Raw genomic sequence first — 21,300 nt, 5'->3', positions numbered from 1 at the left:
ACTATATGTAAAACAAAGGTTATTTAGCCTTTACTTTACAGGACATCTGTGAACAGGCCAGTACTACCTAAAGTAGGCTGTGGCCATTATTTACCGACCTGCTAGTGCCAGCTAATGCAATTAGGGGCATGGACTAAAACTTACTGGGGAGGACTGGAGCGCAGTGGCTGCTCCAGTTCACATCAGCTCTGTTCCACCCTCCCAGCACTACCCCACCTGCAGTAGACAGTGGCGGGTGCTTTTGAAACAGCACCTTCCTTATATCCGTGGGGGACCATGGTCCTGCACCAGGAGGGGGAATCAGCAGTCCTCCATCCGACGTAACCTAGGATGTTTTTAAAAAAAAAAATTCCCCAAGGGACATAGACCCTGGGTACTGAAGGCGATGTTTCTGATTCTAACCGACCCACAAGAACATGGTGAAGGAGTTTAGTAGTAAAGTCCTCCCCTTGTCCCCGGGAAGTGTGGCCAAGATGGTGACTGTCGTAAAACAGGCACCAAAATAAAGCAAAGCTTACCGGGAGCCAGCAGAAGGCTGTTCTCTCTGGTAATTATCCAGGGAGAACAAGATCCAAGGTAGCTACTTAGATTCAGTGTTTGCTGCTTGGCCACCCAGTGCTACCACTATGGAAGCTGTATAACGAATGCCAGGTGCAGCACCAGCATTGCCATTAAACAGAGAGGCCTCCCGATAGGAGAGAATAGGGTCCCAGAGTACCCACAGGTGCCTAGCTACCCTCTTCTGGGAGAGTGCTGCGGTGGAGGAGACAGACGCAAGATGCCGGAGCTGTCTGAACACTCACACCCCCATAGTCTTATCCCATAAGATGATTCAGGTAACCTATATTAGAGAAAATTTTAATTTAGTACTGATCCCCTCTGAACATCTAAATTCATCCCATCTCCAGTGTAACATTGCTTTGCCAAGGTACAAAGCTTATAGCTTTTTTTTTTTTTTCCTTCCTCACAACTCAGAATCAGTCCCAAAGTGAGTGAGACCCAATTTCTGTGTATGGTTTATCTTCGTCTCATCTTAGCCATGTATGTATATGACTGGTCAGCATTTTGATGCAATAGGATACATCACAATTCTGCTGGGTCTCATTCTCACCTCCATACATGCAGTCATCAATACAGTACAAAGCAAAAAAATGATTTTTATTTGTGTTGTACACCTTCCTTTGTGCAGTTACACAAAGACTTACATCACAACACAAGGGTTTGAATGTAAAGGTTCATATAAAAATCTTAATGGCAGGGCACTTTTTGCATTCAGAAGGGTGCCCACTCATTTCCACTCTGCATAGTGGAAATGTAACGTCTAGGTGCACCAGTGTCATACAAAGCATTTGGTGCTGCATATCCAGTATGGGTTGAGTACAATATCCTGGTGCTCAGAATGCCGATGGTCAGAATCCCAGCAGTGGAAACCTGACAGATTTTGGTAAGTAGTGTAACCCTAGCCTTATACCTAACACATTCCTCCCACAGCCTAACTCTAACCGGTCATTCCTGCAGCCTAGCCCTAACCCCTTCTTCCTGCAGCCTAGTCCTAACCCTCCCCTAGTGCCTTACTCTGACACTAAACCTAACTCTAACCCTAATACTCACGGTTCAGATCTATTGGGATTTTGAGCATCAGGATTCTGCTGCCGGGATATTGACTACATCCCTCCAGTATGTTTTATAAATGAGTTCTAGCACAACCCCCGGTGCAATGTTTCACAAATTCAGCTGTCTAGTATGGTTATTGGTCCCTGTGTATAGTGTAATCAAGGCTTATACAGATTGACATAAACAAATATTATGGAACAGAGGGTGTGTCTAAGCATCTTGGCCATGTCCCCTTTAAAGAATTACTGTATCTTACCCTGGATATTTTTTTACTTAAAATGTCCATTTGACTACATACCAGTCATAATTAGTTAAAATCAGTATTTCAGATGTGTATATAAATAATAATATGGTGTACCTTTTGGCCGGGCAGGCCAGGCTGTCCAGCGCCAGAAATTCCTGGTTCACCTTTTTCACCTTTTGACCCACTAAATCCTGGAGGTCCTGGTGATCCAGCACGCCCTGATTGTCCAGATGAGCCCTTTTCACCAGATGGTCCTATGACGAAAGTCATGTGTAAAATAGTACTCAACAAAACAGTTACTAAAGACCAATTTTCAAGTCTTTTCTGATAATACTTTGGGTTATGTTCCTTAACTACAGAAGCAAATGGGTGTTAATGATGCCACATGTCATAATGAGCTTATAAAAAAACAAAAATTACAATATATCAGTTTTATAGGAGGGCATTCAATTTTCTAGGCTCCCTGCATCCGACTGAGCAACTTAATTGTTTGTCTGAACAGGTGCAAATACAGCGGGCACCCATTATTTTTGCTCACACGTTCCAGAGGAGGCGAGCAGAAATGTGCAAAAAGTCCAACTTTTCGTACATTTTCCTTGTTGCGTCCAATAGTTTAAATGGATTTAGCTGCTTTACATGTTTAAACCAGGTCTATTTGGGTGCCTAGCACTGGAACAAACAATTGACTGGAGATCTGGTGCGCTAAAATAACTGAATTGCCCCGTAATGTTCCTGCAGTCATGCTCCAAAGTCATGCTATAAAGCTTAGGGGCAGATTTAACAAATGAGTGATATTCTTGCTATCACTCATTACGAATGATAATTGGTGCTGCAGCCAATCAGCTCTTAACTGTCATTTTAAAAACACATGACAGTTAGGAGCTGATTGGTTGGAGCACCATTTCTCATTTGTAATGACTGATAATGTAACAGGAATATCACTCATTGGGGTAATTCCAGGTTGCCTACCCCCTAACATAAAGAATAGGCCCCTGCTCCTTTAGAGCAGAGCAGTGAGGCCTTGAGCCTTGATAATGCACTGTTCTGTTTCTTCTTATTGCTATTTGTGTACTTGTTGCATTTCCCATTAGACAAGCTGAATTGTTATGTTTTATTACTATGTTGTAGACACAATACATTTCTCAATAAGAAAGTCCAACTCCCTTAAGCCCAGAACACTTCTTTCAATACCCAACAATGTGTTTCCCATTTCACCATCAAGAGAGCAAAGTCTTTCTGTTTACGTCCCCGGAGTACAACCCAAGATTACAATACATAATATAGCATTAGACGTACCAGGAAGTCCCATCTCGCCCATATTCCCTTTTTGTCCAGCTGATCCAGGGGAACCAGGCTGTCCAGAAAATCCAGAATCTCCTTTAGGCCCTGTGATAATAAGAATTGGAGAGTCCACTTAAACCATATATGACAATGGAAAAAAAATAGAAACACATTGGCCCTGCTGACGAAAATAAGTGGTTTGCGGAGAATACATTGTGTGTTTGCACAGCACATGTTCTTACATAAGAAATATATTAAGCCCCTTACAGAAATAACTTATTAGGATCCAGCTTTGTAGCTCAACACAAGAATAATGTCAAACATTACTTTCTGCAAGAATGATAATCTTACAGTGTACCTGTCATCTACACAGAGCAGTGAACCATTTTGTAGGCTGGGATGAAGTGATTTGGTCATCAGGGCTGATACTGATTCTTAGGGGACACATTGGTCAGAAAATGTCATGCAGGTAATGGGTGCATACTAATATTATAATCCTGATAGCATAATTAGACAAATTCAAACAAAACTATGGCCTCACCTGGTAGTCCTGGAGATCCTGGAAGCCCACTTTGACCCGGTGATCCTGGAGTACCAGATATACCACTGAAGCCTTTCTCTCCATTTAACCCAGGTGGACCTTAAAAGATAAAAGAAAGCATTGTATGACATATGATACTATTAAAAATGTTCCACTTCCTTACAAGTAATGCTTAAAAAAGTGCATGTCTTTATTTGCCTTAGTAGTTGCTGCATTATGCTAAAGGCAAGTAGCACTTTTTCTGTCCCTTATTCTGTTCATTTGTTCTGAATAAAACGTTCTGTCAGTTTGTGTCACATGATTCTCCACTGCAGAATGTACAGGTGTACAGCCAAGGCAAACCTACACATGCAACCAGAGAGAGAGTGTATTCTATGTGGGATGGAGGTGCAACAATGGTATTTAGAGATCTGAAGGTCAAAAGGAATAATCCAACGTTAGCCCAAGGCTGTGTGCTTGTGAGGTAGATGCTGGTGTGTCGTTAACCATCAGGGGAATTGCTGGAGGTGAATGGGAGGAAAAGTATAAACCTAGTGTTATACAGATTTAGCTAGAAATGTCTATGAATCATCTAGAGAGATACTTGTTTTATGGGTAAGAAAAGTGTACAGTGGTAATACAGTAACCTATATGGGTCTACTCTTTTATTAACTGTAAACATTTTTATGAATAAGTGAGTGCTGGAAAACACTAGACATTTACACTGTTTGGCAATCATCTCCCAAAGACATTGTTTCTCAGTGCTATTGGTCTATTTATACATCCATCTAACGTTACCATCCTTCATTCATAGTTACCATCTTGTCCAGGCTCTCCTTTGTTTCCTTTACTGCCTAGACCACCAGCGCCAGCTCCTGAGGGCCCCATTAAGCCACGTTCTCCCTTGTCACCTTTCGGGCCAGGATTACCATTAAAACCGGGCTGTCCGGGAGATCCATCAAGACCTAAAATATGACACAACAGTAATAAATAGCAAGCTAGATTAAATCCTGCACTTCTGAGCGATGTATTCATAAACAATAGACGTATCCAGTTTGGTCTACTCTTTGGTCTGCTAGCTTCCTCCATTCACTGATGTACACATGTATTCACTTTTCCCACTATTATGTTATCTCCAAGTCATGTTATTCTATTTTATTTATAATCTCAAATAAAAAATATTGTGTAAAGGACACACTCACACTATTTTTAATTTCACTGCCAGTTTGATGGTGGTAATAATCTCATTTGCTGTGGTATAAGGAGTATGATAGAGGGAGAGGTATGGGAGCGTGGGGCAAGAGATAGAAAAAGAGCCAGCACAATAACTAGTGACCCAGCAAATGATGGGTCCCAAATACTAGTTGTATATAATGCTATTAATAGGGCTACAATAATATTACCTTTAGGACCAGGGAAACCAGGGCTTCCTGGATTACCAGGTGGTCCAACTGGTCCTGGTGGTCCCATTATTCCCATTTCACCTTTTGAACCTAAAAGAAAAAATATATAATATTAATAATAATGCAACATATGAAAACATTTTAATGAAAGCAAAATACATAGAATAGTACAGAAAAAAAGGGCCGTCGCACTATTTATTTACTTATTATCAGTTATTTTTATAGCGCACACGTATTCCGTAGCGCTTTACAGCGAATATTTGGCCATTCACACCAGTCCCTGCCCCAGTGGAGCTTACAATCTATATTCCCTACCACATGCACGCATTCACGCTAGGATTCATTTTTGATGGGATCCAATTAACCTACCAGTATATTTTTGGATTGTGGGAGGAAACCGGAGTACCCGGAGGAAACCCACGCAAGTACGGGGAGAATATACGAACTCCGCTTTCTGCCCGTGCTTTTGACTCCGTGGAATGGGTGTATCTGTGGGAGGCACTTGCCAGATTTGGGATAGGCCCGTATTTTATGTCCTGGGTTAAACTTTTATATTCCTGTCCGGCTGCGAGAGTTGTGGTTAATGGTTTCACTACAGAGTCTTTTCTGTTGGCGAGGGGAACGCCACAAGGGTGTCCTCTGTCCCCACTGCTTTTTGCACTTTCTATAGAGCCCTTGGCTTGCGCTGTAGAGCTGCAACAAATATAGTGGGACTTAGGGTTGTGGGTCAAGAGGAAAAAATTGGTTTATATGCGGACGATATGATACTATTTCTGAAAGATATATTCCCCTCCCTACCTGCTCTCTTAGACCTGGTCCGGGAGTTTGGATTTTTCTCGGGTATTTGTATTAATTGGGATAAATCGGTGGTATTCCCATTAAGTTCCTCTATGTCACTTCCATCCTCTTATGATCTTCCCCTTCAATGGTGCACCCAGTTTAAATATCTTGGTATTCAAATCTCTCACTCCCCTCTAGATTTTGTCACCCTGAATCTAACCCCCCAAATTGATAATTTGAGCATGAAGTCGCGTATTTGGCAGAAACTCCCTTTAACTGCAACGGGTCATGTGAATATTATAAAAATGATTATTCAACCCAGATTTCTTTATATACTGCAGAATGCACCAATTTATATCCCTGCCTCACAATTTTTGCTAATTTCCCGATATATTGCTTCTTTTATCTGGGGTGCTAAATGGGCTCGTATTTCATATAAAACACTTTGCAGACCTAAAACGGAAGGAGGTTTGGCATTGCCGGACATACGTCTATACTATTTAGCTGCCCAATTGGTACAACTTTATGAATGGGTTGCCCCGGGGGACTACGGGAACTTGCCGATTGCTCTTCTAGATACGTCTGGGCTATAATTTTCTCCAATACAATTTTTACTAGCAAAATCTTTGTTGTCCTCCCTCCCCCCTTTATTGCAACAGGCTCGCAGAGTATGGTTGGTGACTGAGAAGTTGCTGGATGACTCCACAGTGGACCCTTGTTCTCCACTTTGGAATAATATAAATTTTCCTGAGCTTTCTAGATTAGAGGGTAGTTCTATCTGGATCTCGCATGAGGTGTCTGCAGTGGGACAACTTTATCAGGATGGGGTGCTCCATAGCTTTGAATATCTGTCCACTACTTATGGTGTTCCCAGACAATATTTTTTTCGTTATTTACAGCTCCGACATGCACTGGCGGCACAGTGGCGGGGCTCCGCTCCACAACTCTCTGAATCCCCTGTTCACAAGATAATTCGGACTTTGCCATCTCGCGGGAGGGTCTCGGCTTCGTACTCCTCCCTTCTTTCCTCCTCTGGATTGGATAGGCTGACCGCCCTCCGAGCTAAATGGATACAGGATTTAGGTGCAAATGATGAGGAGGATTGGACACATATCCTGGCCTCCCCGCGTGCGGCCTCGGCGAGTGCTAGATTCCAGCAGATACAGCTATATATATTGCACAAGGTCTACTGGACTCCTTGCCGTCTGTTTCAAATTGGAGGCTCGAGTTCTGATAAATGTCCGAGGTGTTCTGCTCCGGCTGCTGGGTTCTGGCATTTGCTTTGGTCAAGCCCGTGGGTGAATGCCTTTTGGGAAAATGTCACGGCATCTATAGCTCGCACGGATGTCCGAATTCCGCTGATGACTCCGTGCATTTGCATATTTGGTCTTGATTTGAGGGAGTGCCTCCCAATGCCCTCATATCTCTATGTAACCATTGTTCTAGCATTGGCCCGGGTATGTATCGCTCGTACTTGGATGGCGCATGCTCCCCCGCCGTCTGCTGAATGGGTTGCTCTTGTGAATGCTACTCTCTCCCATGAACGCTTTATGTATACGAAACGAAACTCACTACTGAAATTTGATAAGATATGGGGTTTATGGAGGAACTCTCAATATTTTATTGACCCCTCACTTTAATTGATGGTTGTAGGTACTATCTACAGTGGTGTGTTGCTCCTGGCATGGTCCGGCTGACTCTCCACTCCCCTTCCCCTTCATGCAGTATAGCACGTATTTTGATTTTTTTTGCACTCTTCTATAATTGTATAAGATTATTATGGAAAGTGTCGTGGATGTTGCTTGATGTCCACACTATATTACTACTGTACAGAGGAATCATTTGAAACGCACAAATTTGATTTTTTAATGACTTAATTGATATTGTTATGTTTCTTGTTCTTTATGTTTATTTTTTTATTTTTTATTTTTTTTCTCCCTTTTGAAAAACAATAAAAAAACACTTGATTTAAAAAAAAAAATACACTATCTCACTTGAAACTCCTTATAATTCGGCATTAGTACTATGAGTCAATGATTGAACAGATTATGAATATACAGCAATATAAATAAATGTTAATAAAATTATGTCGTCAATAGTGAATTCAATAGTCAATAGCCCCCATCTAATACACTAGTTACGATATATGGGTCTGTTTAAAACACTAGACGTCATATTCCACTTTGTATATAATTCTCCAGAATAAACTCTGCTTGTATACAGGTTGAGTATCCCATATCCAAATATTCCGAAATATGGAATTTTGTGAGTGAGAGTGAGATAGTGAAACATTTGTTTTCTGATGGCTCAATGTACACAAACATTGTTTAATACACAAAGTTATTAAAAATATTGTATTAAATGACCTTCAGGCTGTGTGTATAAGGTGTATATGAAACATAAATGAATTGTGTGAATGTACACACACTTTGTTTAATGCACAAAGTTATTAAAATAAGAATTTACTTACCGATAATTCTATTTCTCGGAGTCCGTAGTGGATGCTGGGGTTCCTGAAAGGACCATGGGGAATAGCGGCTCCGCAGGAGACAGGGCACAAAAGTAAAGCTTTCCGATCAGGTGGTGTGCACTGGCTCCTCCCCCTATGACCCTCCTCCAAGCCAGTTAGGTACTGTGCCCGGACGAGCGTACACAATAAGGGAGGAATTTTGAATCCCGGGTAAGACTCATACCAGCCACACCAATCACACCGTACAACTTGTGATCTAAACCCAGTTAACAGTATGATAACAGCGGAGCCTCTGAAAGATGGCTCACAACAATAATAACCCGATTTTTGTAACTATGTACAAGTATTGCAGATAATCCGCACTTGGGATGGGCGCCCAGCATCCACTACGGACTCCGAGAAATAGAATTATCGGTAAGTAAATTCTTATTTTCTCTATCGTCCTAGTGGATGCTGGGGTTCCTGAAAGGACCATGGGGATTATACCAAAGCTCCCAAACGGGCGGGAGAGTGCGGATGACTCTGCAGCACCGAATGAGAGAACTCCAGGTCCTCCTTAGCCAGGGTATCAAATTTGTAGAATTTAGCAAACGTGTTTGCCCCTGACCAAGTAGCTGCTCGGCAAAGTTGTAAAGCCGAGACCCCTCGGGCAGCCGCCCAAGATGAGCCCACCTTCCTTGTGGAATGGGCATTTACATATTTTGGCTGTGGCAGGCCTGCCACAGAATGTGCAAGCTGAATTGTATTACACATCCAACTAGCAATAGTCTGCTTAGAAGCAAGAGCACCCAGTTTGTTGGGTGCATACAGGATAACAGCAAGTCAGTTTTCCTGACTCCAGCCGTCCTGGAACATATTTTCAGGGCCCTGACAACATCTAGCAACTTGGAGTCCTCCAAGTCCCTAGTAGGTGCAAGGCACCACAATAAGCTGGTTCAGGTGAAACACTGACACCACCTTAGGGAGAGAACTGGGGACGAGTCCGCAGCTCTGCCCTGTCCGAATGGACAAACAGATATGGGCTTTTTTTGAGAAAAAACCACCAATTTGACACTCGCCTGGTCCAGGCCAGGGCCAAGAGCATGGTCACTTTTCATGTGAGATGCTTCAAATCCACAGATTTGACTGGTTTTAAACCAATGTGATTTGAGGAATCCCAGAACTACGTTGAGATCCCACAGTGCCACTGGAGGCACAAAAGGGGGTTGTATATGCAATACTCCCTTGACAAACTTCTGGACTTCAGGAACTGAAGCCAATTCTTTCTGGAAGAAAATCGACAGGGCCGAAATTTGAACCTTAATGGACCCCAATTTGAGGCCCATAGACACTCCTGTTTGCAGGAAATGCAGGAAACGACCGAGTTGAAATTTCTTTGTGGGGCCTTCCTGGCCTCACACCACGCAACATATTTTCGCCACATGTGGTGATAATGTTGTGCGGTCACCTCCTTTCTGGCTTTGACCAGGGTAGGAATGACCTCTTCCGGAATGCCTTTTTCCTTTAGGATCCGGCTTTCCACCGCCATGCCGACAAACGCAGCTGCGGTAAGTCTTGGAACAGACATGGTACTTGCTGAAACAAGTCCCTTCTTAGCGGCAGAGGCCATAAGACCTCTGTAAGCATCTCTTGAAGTTCCGGGTACCAAGTCCTTCTTGGCCAATCCGGAGCCATGAGTATAGTTCTTACTCCTCTACGTCTTATAATTCTCAGCACCTTAGGTATGAGAAGCAGAGGAGGGAACACATACACCGACTGGTACACCCACGGTGTTACCAGAACGTCCACAGCTATTGCCTGAGGGTCTCTTGACCTGGCGCAATACCTGTCCCGTTTTTTGTTCAGACGGGACGCCATCATGTCCACCTTTGGTATTTCCCAACGGTTTACAATCATGTGGAAAAAACTTCCCGATGAAGTTTCCACTCTCCCGGGTGGAGGTCGTGCCTGCTGAGGAAGTCTGCTTCCCAGTTTCCATTCCCGGGATGAAACACTGCTGACAGTGCTATCACATGATTTTCCGCCCAGCGAAAAGTCCTTGCAGTTTTTGCCATTGCCCTCCTGCTTCTTGTGTCGCCCTGTCTGTTTACGTGGGCGACTGCCGTGATGTTTTTCCCACTGGATTAATACCGGCTGACCTTGAAGCAGAGGTCTTGCTAAGCTTAGAGCATTATAAATTTACCCTTAGCTCCAGTATATTTATGTGGAGAAAAGTCTCCAGACTTGATCACACTCCCTGGAAATTTTTTCCTTGTGTGACTGCTCCCCAGCCTCTCGGGCTGGGCTCCGTGGTCACCAGCATCCAATCCTGAATGCCGAATCTGCGGCCCTCTAGAAGATGAGCACTCTATAACCACCACAGGAGAGACACCCTTGTCCTTGGATATAGGGTTATCCGCTGATGCATCTGAAGATGCGATCCGGACCATTTGTCCAGCAGATCCCACTGAAAAGTTCTTGCGTGAAATCTGCCGAATGGAATTGCTTCGTAGGAAGCCACCATTTTTACCAGGACCCTTGTGCAATGATGCACTGTTTTTAGGAGGTTCCTGACTAGCTCGGATAACTCCCTGGCTTTCTCTTCCGGGAGAAACACCTTTTTCTGGACTGTGTCCAGAATCATCCCTAGGCACAGCAGACGTGTCGTCGGGATCAGCTGCGATTTTGGAATATTTAGAATCCACCCGTGCTGTTGTAGCAGTATCCGAGATAGTGCTACTCCGACCTCCAACTGTTCCCTGGACTATGCCCTTATCAGGAGATCGTCCAAGTAAGGGATAATTAAGACGCCTTTTCTTCGAAGAAGAATCATCATTTCGGCCATTACCTTGATAAAGACCCGGGGTGCCGTGGACAATCCAAACGGCAGCGTCTGAAACGGATAGTGACAGTTCTGCACCACGAACCCGAGGTACCCTTAGTGAGAAGGGCAAATTTGGGACATAGAGGTAAGCATCCCTGATGTCCCGGGACACTATATAGTCCCCTTCTTCCTGGTTCGTTATCACTGTTCTGAGTGACTCCATCTTGATTTGAACCTTTGTAAGTGTTCAAAAAAAATTTTTTAGAATAAGTCTCACCTAGCCTTCTGGCTTCAGTACCACAATATAGTGTGGAATAATACCCCTTTTCTTGTAGTAGGAGGGGTAATTTAATTATCACCTGCTGGGAATACAGCTTGTGAATTTTTTCCCATACTGCCTCCTTGTCGGAGGGAGACCTTGGTAAAGCAGACTTCAGGAGCCTGCGAAGGGGAAACGTCTCGACATTCCAATCTGTACCCCTGGGATACTACTTGTAGGATCCAGGGGTCCTGTACGGTCTCAGCGCCATGCTGAGAACTTGTCAGAAGCGGTGGAACGCTTCTGTTCCTGGGAATGGGCTGCCTGCTGCAGTCTTCTTCCCTTTCCTCTATCCCTGGGCAGATATTATCTTATAGGGACGAGAGGACCGAGGCTGAAAAGACGGCGTCTTTTTCTGCAGAGATGTGACTTAGGGTAAAAAACGGTGGATTTTCCAGCAGTTGCCGTGGCCACCAGGTCCGATGGACCGACCCCAAATAACTCCTCTTCCTTTATACGGCAATACACCTTTGTGCCGTTTGGAATCTGCATCACCTGACCACTGTCGTGTCCATAACATCTTCTGGCAGTTATGGACATCGCATTTACTCATGATGCCAGAGTGCAAATATCCCTCTGTGCATCTCGCATATATAGAAATGCATCCTTTAAATGCTCTATAGTCAATAAAATACTGTCCCTGTCAAGGGTATCAATATTTTTAGTCAGGGAATCCGACCAAGCCACCCCAGCTCTGCACATCCAGGCTGAGGCGATCGCTGGTCGCAGTATAACACCAGTATGTGTGTATATACTTTTTATGATATTTTCCAGCCTCCTGTCAGCTGGTCCTTGAGGACGGCCCTATCTATAGACGGTACCGCCACTTGTTTTGATAAGCGTGTGAGCGCCTTATCCACCTTAAGGGGTGTTTCCCAACGCGCCCTAACTTCTGGCGGGAAAGGGTATACCGCCCATAATTTTCTATCGGGGGGAACCCACGCATCATCACACACTTTATTTAATTTATCTGATTCAGGAAAAACTATGGTAGTTTTTTCACATCCCACATAATACCCTCTTTTGTGGTACTTGTAGTATCAGAAATATGTAACACCTCCTTCATTGCCTTTAACGTGTGGCCCTAATAAGGAATACGTTTGTTTATTCACCGTCGACACTGGATTCAGTGTCCCTGTCTGTGTCTGTGTCGACCGACTAAAGTAAACGGGCGTTTAAAACCGCTGACGGTGTTTTTGAGACGTCTGGACCTGTACTAATTGTTTGTCGGCCGTCTCATGTCGTCAACCGACCTTGCAGCGTGTTGACATTATCACGTAATTTCCTAAATAAGCCATCCATTCCGGTGTCGACTCCCTAGAGAGTGACATCACCATTACAGGCAATTGCTCCGCCTCCTCACCAACATCGTCCTCCTATATGTCGACACACACGTACCGACACACAGCACACACACAGGGAATGCTCTGATAGAGGACAGGACCCACTAGCCCTTTGGAGAGACAGAGGGAGAGTTTGCCAGCACACACCAAAAAACGCTATAATTATATAGGGACAACCTTATATAAGTGTTTTCCCTTATAGCATCTTAATATATAAGCATATCGCCAAATTAGTGCCCCCCCTCTCTGTTTTAACCCTGTTTCTGTAGTGCAGTGCAGGGGAGAGCCTGGGAGCCTTCCCTCCAGCCTTTCTGTGAGGGAAAATGGCGCTGTGTGCTGAGGAGATAGGCCCCGCCCCTTTTTCGGCGGCCTCATCTCCCGCTCTTAACGGATTCTGGCAGGGGTTAAATATCTCCATATAGCCTCCGGAGGCTATATGTGAGGTATTTTTAGCCAAAATAGGTATTCATTTGCCTCCCAGGGCGCCCCCCTCCCAGCGCCCTGCACCCTCAGTGACTGCCGTGTGAAGTGTGCTGAGAGGAAAATGGCGCACAGCTGCAGTGCTGTGCGCTACCTTTAGAAGACTGAGGAGTCTTCTGCCGCCGATTCTGGACCTCTTCTTACTTCAGCATCTGCAAGGGGGCCGGCGGCAAGGCTCCGGTGACCATCCAGGCTGTACCTGTGATCGTCCCTCTGGAGCTGATGTCCAGTAGCCAAGAAGCCAATCCATCCTGCACGCAGGTGAGTTCACTTCTTCTCCCCTAAGTCCCTCGTTGCAGTGATCCTGTTGCCAGCAGGACTCACTGTAAAATAAAAAACCTAAGCTAAACTTTTCTAAGCAGCTCTTTAGGAGAGCCACCTAGATTGCACCCTTCTCGGCCGGGCACAAAAATCTAACTGGCTTGGAGGAGGGTCATAGGGGGAGGAGCCAGTGCACACCACCTGATCGGAAAGCTTTACTTTTGTGCCCTGTCTCCTGCGGAGCCGCTATTCCCCATGGTCCTTTCAGGAACCCCAGCATCCACTAGGACGATAGAGAAAAATATTGGCTAAAATTACCTTCAGGCTGTGTGTATAAGGTGTATATGAAACATAAATGCATTCTGTGCTTAGACTTGGGTCCCATCGCCATGATATATCATTATGGTATGCAATTATTCCGAAATACGGAAAAATGCGATATCCAAAATACCTCCGGTCCCAAGCATTTTGGATAAGAGATACTCGACCTGTAGTAGATTTTGATTTGTTTAGATATGTAGAGATGCCACCAGAATTGTCTCTGCTTTAAATACTAGCAACTACATAGAACTCTATACTGACGTCACTGTAATGAGGCATGGCGTCAGGGGCTGGTTTTTCAGGTTGTATGGGGGCTCAAGACCCACATCTTTTTTATGTACTGGTGACAAATCATGAAAGTGGGGAAAAAAATCTTAAATGCAATTTATATACACTTCTAGATACGGTATTGTAATAAGAACAAGTAAAACAAAAATGTGTGTAGTTAGTTTACCTTTAAAGCCTGGTACTCCATCACGCCCTTGGAATCCAGGTGAACCAGGAGGACCCGTAAATCCACGTTCTCCAGGAAATCCAGGACTACCACGATCTCCTGGTGGCCCAGGAATATCAAATCCTGGAAGACCAGGATCCCCCTTGTCACCTGGTATACCTGTAAACCCTGGATTGCAATGGGACATGTTAGTTAGATAATGCAAAAACTTGTACAGAGTCAACAGCAATGATAATAATGTCCAGATCATTTATGAAGCATTTCTATTTTAGGATATGTTCTGGCAAACATGAAAACCAACACCCTGGGATATTTCCTAATGTGTCCTAATATTGCAAAACCCTACAGTAGGAGTGCCTGGACATGTAATGTAGAAACAAAGGTATCATTCAACAGATTTATATTTTCTTAACAGAGGTCTGTAAAAATGCATTGTGCAATGCACACACATGCTTTAGGTGGAAATCATGGTCTGTTGTACACTAACTCATCTGTTTGCACCCACAAGCTTCTCACAATCCCAACTTGTGATAGAATGGAGCATTGTTTTACCAAAACCCAATACTTGTTGCACATTCAAACACATTAACAGCACAATCTGCATATATTTGTATCAAGATTCTTGAGTCACGTAGCCACAGATAAAAGTCCTGCTTAATACAACCGGACAACCCTATCTTCTTCTTCTGCCCTTCAATGAAACAAATGGAGAAAGTGGAGTGTTAGCCGCCTGTCCTGACCTCTCCTACAGATCTGACTAGAAGCACAACTTTCAGCTATATAAGAAAGAACAGGTCACAGTACAGTATAGCTCCAGGGTGGGTGGGAGGAAAGGGTAAGTTAAGTAAATAAAAATTATGATTTCAGATTTAACAAATAAATTGAGGAAGTTGCACAAGGATTGGAGCTTCATGTAGAAGTGTTTTACTTCAAAGTTGCCTCTAAATTCAACAGTGGGGGAATTAGATATTTAAAAGGTTGCTAAAATAAGAACTTGACCCCAGATGTTGCATTAGCATAGTCTGCTGTCCAGTACAACACTGCATGACTTTATATTTTTGTCAGGAAGTTGTTAAATTGCAAATTATATAATTTACACAGGTTAGAAAGATTAAAGCATTATACCGAGATGATTAAAAAAAAAAAAAAAAAAAAAAAAGGGTGCACTAATCGGGGTGATCTGATAGTTTTAAAGACGACTGCAAATATCCCTTTTGTTTAGCCTTAAGTCACCTTACTGAAATGATCACGAGTCATATATAAACCTCACTGTAAGATTTAATAAATGAAGGTGATGGAATTTCTGCATGTTCAGTTCCCTACTTACAGTATGTTGGGTAGGAAGCAGGAACTGCAGAGGAATGTCTATGAAGTAGTCTCCAAGTGAAGGTTTACTGAACGAGGCATCCAGATAAGTGGATGCTGCCATGTTTAGAGTTAGATGCGGCTTTTCCTTTCAGATATGAACTTACCAGTTACTAGTTTTGCTTAACACTTTTGACTAGAGCATTACAAATATCATCCTCGGCAGTGGCTGGCATATTGAGGGGACAGAAATAACAACTGTAGCAAAAGTAAGGACTTGCTTAAAATTGGAAGCTTTAGCAAAAATGATTAATATTTATTAGCATGGCAGGGTAAATAAACTCATAGGACCGGATTTTGACTTGGGAGCAAAGCAAAAATTAGCAAGTAACTGTGTACCTAGGAAAACTATGTGCTGCAGAAAGAGCAGATTTCAAATGAGCAAATACTGTAAAATAGCGTCAGGTTCTAAGTCCCAGCACTTCCGATCCTGTTTATGTCCGAAATTTAAAAAGGCCACGCTTTTACTAGCTGTGTTTTGCTAGTATAAGCATTGCCTTTTTACATTTTGAGCATAAACACAACTGGGTTTTAGAACCCAACGCTTACTAAATAAACCGCTTAGATTTGAGAGGAGCGTCTCAACTCAAATCTAAATTGCAGTATAAAATGCAGCTGTCCAGTATTTGTGGCCTACATGCAAAAGCACCCAGTATTTACCTTGCATGCAAAAAATAATGTATTTGCACCCCTGGCATTGACCAGGTGCACAGTTACTTCCTCTTTTTGGCTTTACCTCCATCTCAGAATCAGGCCCTTATCACTCAAGGTACTGTACATGTGTTATTTGGAAATAGTTGAACTGATTCAGAATGAGATTAGACTAGAGACGCAGCCACAGTACCTGCTGGACCTTGGGTCACAAGTCATCAGGTTTAGGGTCATCAGGAGGCATCAAGAAGAAATGAGTTGCAAATAATGTAGTCAGGAAGATGTTAGGGTTAGATAAAAAAAAAATCAAGCACACACAAATTAGAAAAAAAGACTAAGCTAATTAAAGAAAGGGAAAATTAAAAACAAATAAAGTACCATTTGTACAAGAATACAAAGGCTAATCCATTTTGTTAGTGTTTTCTGCTTTATGCTATGAGGTGTACTTCTATTTTATGCACTATGCTATAGTATTCTGTTATGCAAAAAACTATAGTGCTAGGTTTTCTTTTCTTCTGTATGGTCCTGTTCTGTAAAATGCTATATAATGTTCTATTCCACTATATGGGTCTGTTCTGTTATATGCAACAAAGGTTCTGTTTTGCTATGTGCCTTAATGTTTTCTTCTACTATATGCAATAACTGTTACATTATGCAATTAGCTATGTTGTTCTGTATTGCAAGATGTTCTATCATTTCTATCATGCATTTCTGTTCTGCAGTATACTATAAAGGTCTGTTATTTTAGTTGAATTGTTTTTAAGGACTAGAACAGAATGTGGTGACACAATAACATATGGAGAAAACCAGTTAACATCTTAAGGCAAAACTATTATTTTAGGAATAAATATACAGTATGTGCTGCATAAAAACATAAATGCATCTGATGGTCTCTCCCTGATAACTAAAAGAATTTGTTCAAAATGGATGCAAAATGGATGCAATAATTTTTGGTTCTTCATTATATTTCTGTCTATGGCTGTCAATGGACAAACATTAAACATGCATCTAAAAGAATATTAGTAATAATTTGTGCATAAACAACTGCCAATTTGTAAATCACGCATCTTTTAAGAAAATCATATTTCTCCTTAATTTTACTTAAAGTTTATAGGCCAGAAATTTAATATCAGACACATATGCATCTAGAGAGGAGGAAGCCTGTTTGCATTCTCCACCTGGGTCCCCTTTAGACTCTGCGCACTAGGGTCACTAGGAGACCCTAGCGCTATCTCAGAGTCTAGTGCACATTCACAGGTCTCTGGGAAAATGTTGTGACGGTCATTTTCCATGTGATTTTCCTACTGTACATGTGTAAAATTCCAGGAAAATGGCCAGTGCGCCATTTTCCAGGTGGTTTCTGCAGTGCTGCTGCTGCAGATGCAGGTCTGTGGAGGGTAAGTATTGGAAAAATGTGTGCAGGGTGCCCATGTGCACCGCACAGACTGCACCCATTATAGATATACCAGTGGACATGTATGCAATTAGAGATAATGGTAGGGATGGAACTCTAATGCTCCCATACATACAGGAGATATGTGCAGCTTCAGTTACATCCCGCTGTATTTAAAACACACTCTGCTGAGCATGCCCTACCAGGGACTCAAACCTTCAACATCATACACTGAAGTCAGACACCTAACACAAAGAGCTATTTGCACCTATGCAGTGTGTGGTAGCATGTATGACGTGAAGTTGCATGTTACATTGATCTGCTTAGCTGTAATGGTTTCAATTGAACAGTACAACTAGCTTCGGATATGTAACAAGTAGAACAAGAACAGGAGCAAAGGTGGCGGTCCAAAGTCAACCTAATAGGGGACACTGGAGCAACCCAAAGATGCCATTACAAGAGGACATGCTCAGAAGCTGAGGTGCCCAGCACCTTCTGTATAAAACCAATTAATGTAAAACTTGTGGTGAACATGTGGACCAAAGGTCAAAATCTCAATGTCATGTTTCAACAGCTACACTGTAAAGACACCCCTTTACAATGCAAGCACTCACAACGGTACCCAGCCCTTGTTTTCTGCCGCCCATAACAGTAATGTCAGAGGCGCTCCACCTTGTGGCTGACTTCATCATTCCACAATCTGCTTAAAGACTTGGAGACCCTTCCCTGGTGTGTAGGGCATGACTGCTGAGGAAGATCTGCTTCCCAGTCTTGAAACCCTTGAAAGAATACCACTGCGATAGATGAAACATTCCACTATGCCCATTGCATCATCATGCTGCTTTTTCTCATTGGTGCATCTCTCATCACTGATTACATTATAGTGTATTACTGTGTGTTTACGGCTATTCTTTGCAATGGAAGCCATGTCAAACAGAAGAAAACTTCATGGTCAAAATCTTCGGTCACCACACCTCCCTCCTGGAAAGAAAATTTGGCGTCTGATCACTCCCAAGTCTGGAAAACCACAGGGTTCTGACGCTTCCATGGTTTGGATGTGGTGGCAAATTCCATGACCCATTCCTAGGATGATGAAACCATGACCAGACCCTGCAGCTATTTCTCCGGACATTAAAACCAAGCCTCGAGAGGCCCAAAGGCCCCTGTTCAAATGCACCAGAAGTGGAAGGGCTGCTCCCCAAGAATTGCGTAGAAGGGGCATAGGAGGTTAGATCCCTGCTCAGACCTCTGGAAAGCTGTGTAATCTCTGTAATAGGCTGGGTCAAATATCTTTCCCGAAATGGTTTGACCAATTCAGTGGAATTCCATGTAGGCGAGCATAGATGCTTGCTCTCTACCACACACACTGAGCGTAGGGTGCCATCACCTGACTGGGCACTGGGCGATGTGGATTGACACTTGGAGCAGGTAGAAAAAACCTTAGTGATTTCTCCCATCTGGATAAACCTTGGATGCACTCCCCATATCAGACATGACAGGAAGAGAAGGGAAGATAGAGAGAACTACAAAGCACAAACCAAGATAGATGTAAAACTGCAAAGACAAATCTCAGGTCATAAACACAACACTAAAGACCCCAGACAATTCACAGTCCCTTCACACAGAAATAGAGGGTTGATGGGAAGGACAGCAGCTGCGTTTTTTTTTTTTGGCAGGCTTACCTCAATGAGGCACTATCCAGAAGCACCTTAGCCATGCTTTTATTTCAGCTGCCTTATGATGCTGGAGTCATGAGATTCTTGGTCACTACCTGCTGTGACAACAGTGGCCGTGATCCCACCCCCTCACCGTCAGTTAACAGCCAGCAGAAGACACTATCAGCAGTGGCAGCTCTTTAACCTAATTCAGGTAAACAGCAGCCTTCATAGCTACCAATCGTACCCTCAGAATCGCATCACCAGTTATGGCAAACACAATTAAAAAACAGAGTATTCCAGCTGTCCGCATGGGGAATAGAATGGGAGGAGCGCACACTTTATGAGCGACTTTCAAGTAAGCCATACAGTAGTTTCACCAGCACCAGCCTACCGTACCCTAGTGCTGGTAGTTCACTTCTGGAGGAACCTCACATTGTTTGTCTCACTACCAATCTAGACAGTGACCGCTGGTGCTGGAAACACATTATTTATTTATTTAAGGGTTGTTTTTACACACAGAATGAGACTTTGACCCAGTCCTCCAGCACTGCACAACAGATTCACCTACTGACAGCTATATTAGCGTGTCTCTGCCGGTCTGCAACTGCTTGCATTTGACTTGTAACATCCTTAAGGTACTCAGTCTGCTTTTGCATGCACCCTACCCTCCGTTCTACCTCTCCAGTGGTAACCAGATGCAAGTGTCATATGCAAACAAATCTGCATTCACACATATGCATGCGTACTCTTTGTAGGCATGCACTGTGCAAGTTTGGATATTTTAGGCTATGCAAACAGTGTGTGTCGTACCCCGCAAAAGGCCCACGGTGTTGCTCTATCTTTCAACTTTTTTTCTTCAAGCTGAAGTTAAGTCCTTATTAAGGGGGCAATTCAATTGCAGGCAATGTGAGCCATGTGCAGTATCATAAAACTTGTAACAGCAGCACATCGCACATTTAACCTCCCACCTCCAGGAAAATGAGATATTATGCTGTAATGTAATTACTGACAATGTGCGCCGCCACACATAGCTCAGCATAAAATTGCCCCTTTTGAGTCAAGTCTACTATGACAACCACAGTCACATAGCAACCACAGTCACGTAACATACGAAGATGTCATCTGATAAGACTTGGAATGCCCCACGTCTCACTGTGCTAGCTCACAGCACCACCTCCCCTTCTTCCTCTAGTAACATGTACATGGAGCGCAGGTACCCACTCGTATCGGGCAACACTCTTCCAAAAACGAGTTTGAGTTCTGAAAGGCAAATGCTTCTGGGAAACTCTGTAGCCATGTCTAGCCACATAGATATTTCGCAAACAGAAGACTGATTTACTGTATAAGTAAAATTCAGATTAATCTTAAAGATGTACAAAACTTGTTTCAAAACAAAACTGGTTTTTTGGGGGTTTTTTTTTACAGATGGCAGTGTTTAAAAAAATAAAAGTGCATAACATAAAAGGTGAAGTAGTGATAGTTGAGATAAGTATTACATTTAATTCTCGGCATGCAGTTAGTAGCAATCATTTACAAAGCTTGAATTCATCCAGCCAGTGAGCAGAGTGTAGCGGAGTGTGTAAGGCAAGGATGTGATCTCTGTGCTGCATGGTGATCACATGGCATACTGTAGCTCAGTAGTGCTCTTCATGCTATGTCACTCTTTGTCAGGAGGGAACTACCCAGCACTGTGACTGTAGCTGACATGCAGAGTGACACGTTGAGAAGAGAAAGTGCTCAATTTTAAATCAGCAGTGAGGAAAATATTGACCGAGCTTTCCGTGATGATTAGTATATATTACAAGTGCAAATAAGAATTGCGAAAGCTTATTTAATAACAAGGCACATTACATAAATGCCCTGTAACCGCAGCACCAATCAGACAACCGCTTTCTTTACATAGGCCAAGTAGCACTAGGCTGGGGAATACCTTGGTTGCA

At 43.2% G+C, this 21,300-nt stretch overlaps 1 protein-coding gene across 2 annotated transcripts in view; it reads right to left on the bottom strand.

Annotated features, from left to right (window-relative positions):
• COL4A5 (collagen type IV alpha 5 chain) overlaps positions 1-21,300 on the bottom strand; it is a 364,692-nt gene that overhangs the window by 67,367 nt on the left and 276,025 nt on the right. For both annotated transcript variants that reach the window (XM_063937288.1, XM_063937287.1), the window contains exons 31-36: positions 14,294-14,461; positions 5,063-5,152; positions 4,478-4,624; positions 3,681-3,779; positions 3,155-3,244; positions 1,973-2,112 (exon numbers count right to left, since the gene is read on the bottom strand). In XM_063937288.1, the coding sequence (XP_063793358.1) occupies positions 1,973-2,112; positions 3,155-3,244; positions 3,681-3,779; positions 4,478-4,624; positions 5,063-5,152; positions 14,294-14,461 (734 nt within the window). The remainder of the gene's footprint in view (positions 1-1,972; positions 2,113-3,154; positions 3,245-3,680; positions 3,780-4,477; positions 4,625-5,062; positions 5,153-14,293; positions 14,462-21,300) is intronic.

This window comes from Pseudophryne corroboree, chromosome 8 (assembly GCF_028390025.1).
Source record: "Pseudophryne corroboree isolate aPseCor3 chromosome 8, aPseCor3.hap2, whole genome shotgun sequence".
Lineage (NCBI taxonomy): Eukaryota > Metazoa > Chordata > Amphibia > Anura > Myobatrachidae > Pseudophryne > Pseudophryne corroboree.
Note: the sequence above shows the minus strand (reverse complement) of the source record. Positions and strands in the feature narration are given on the sequence as shown.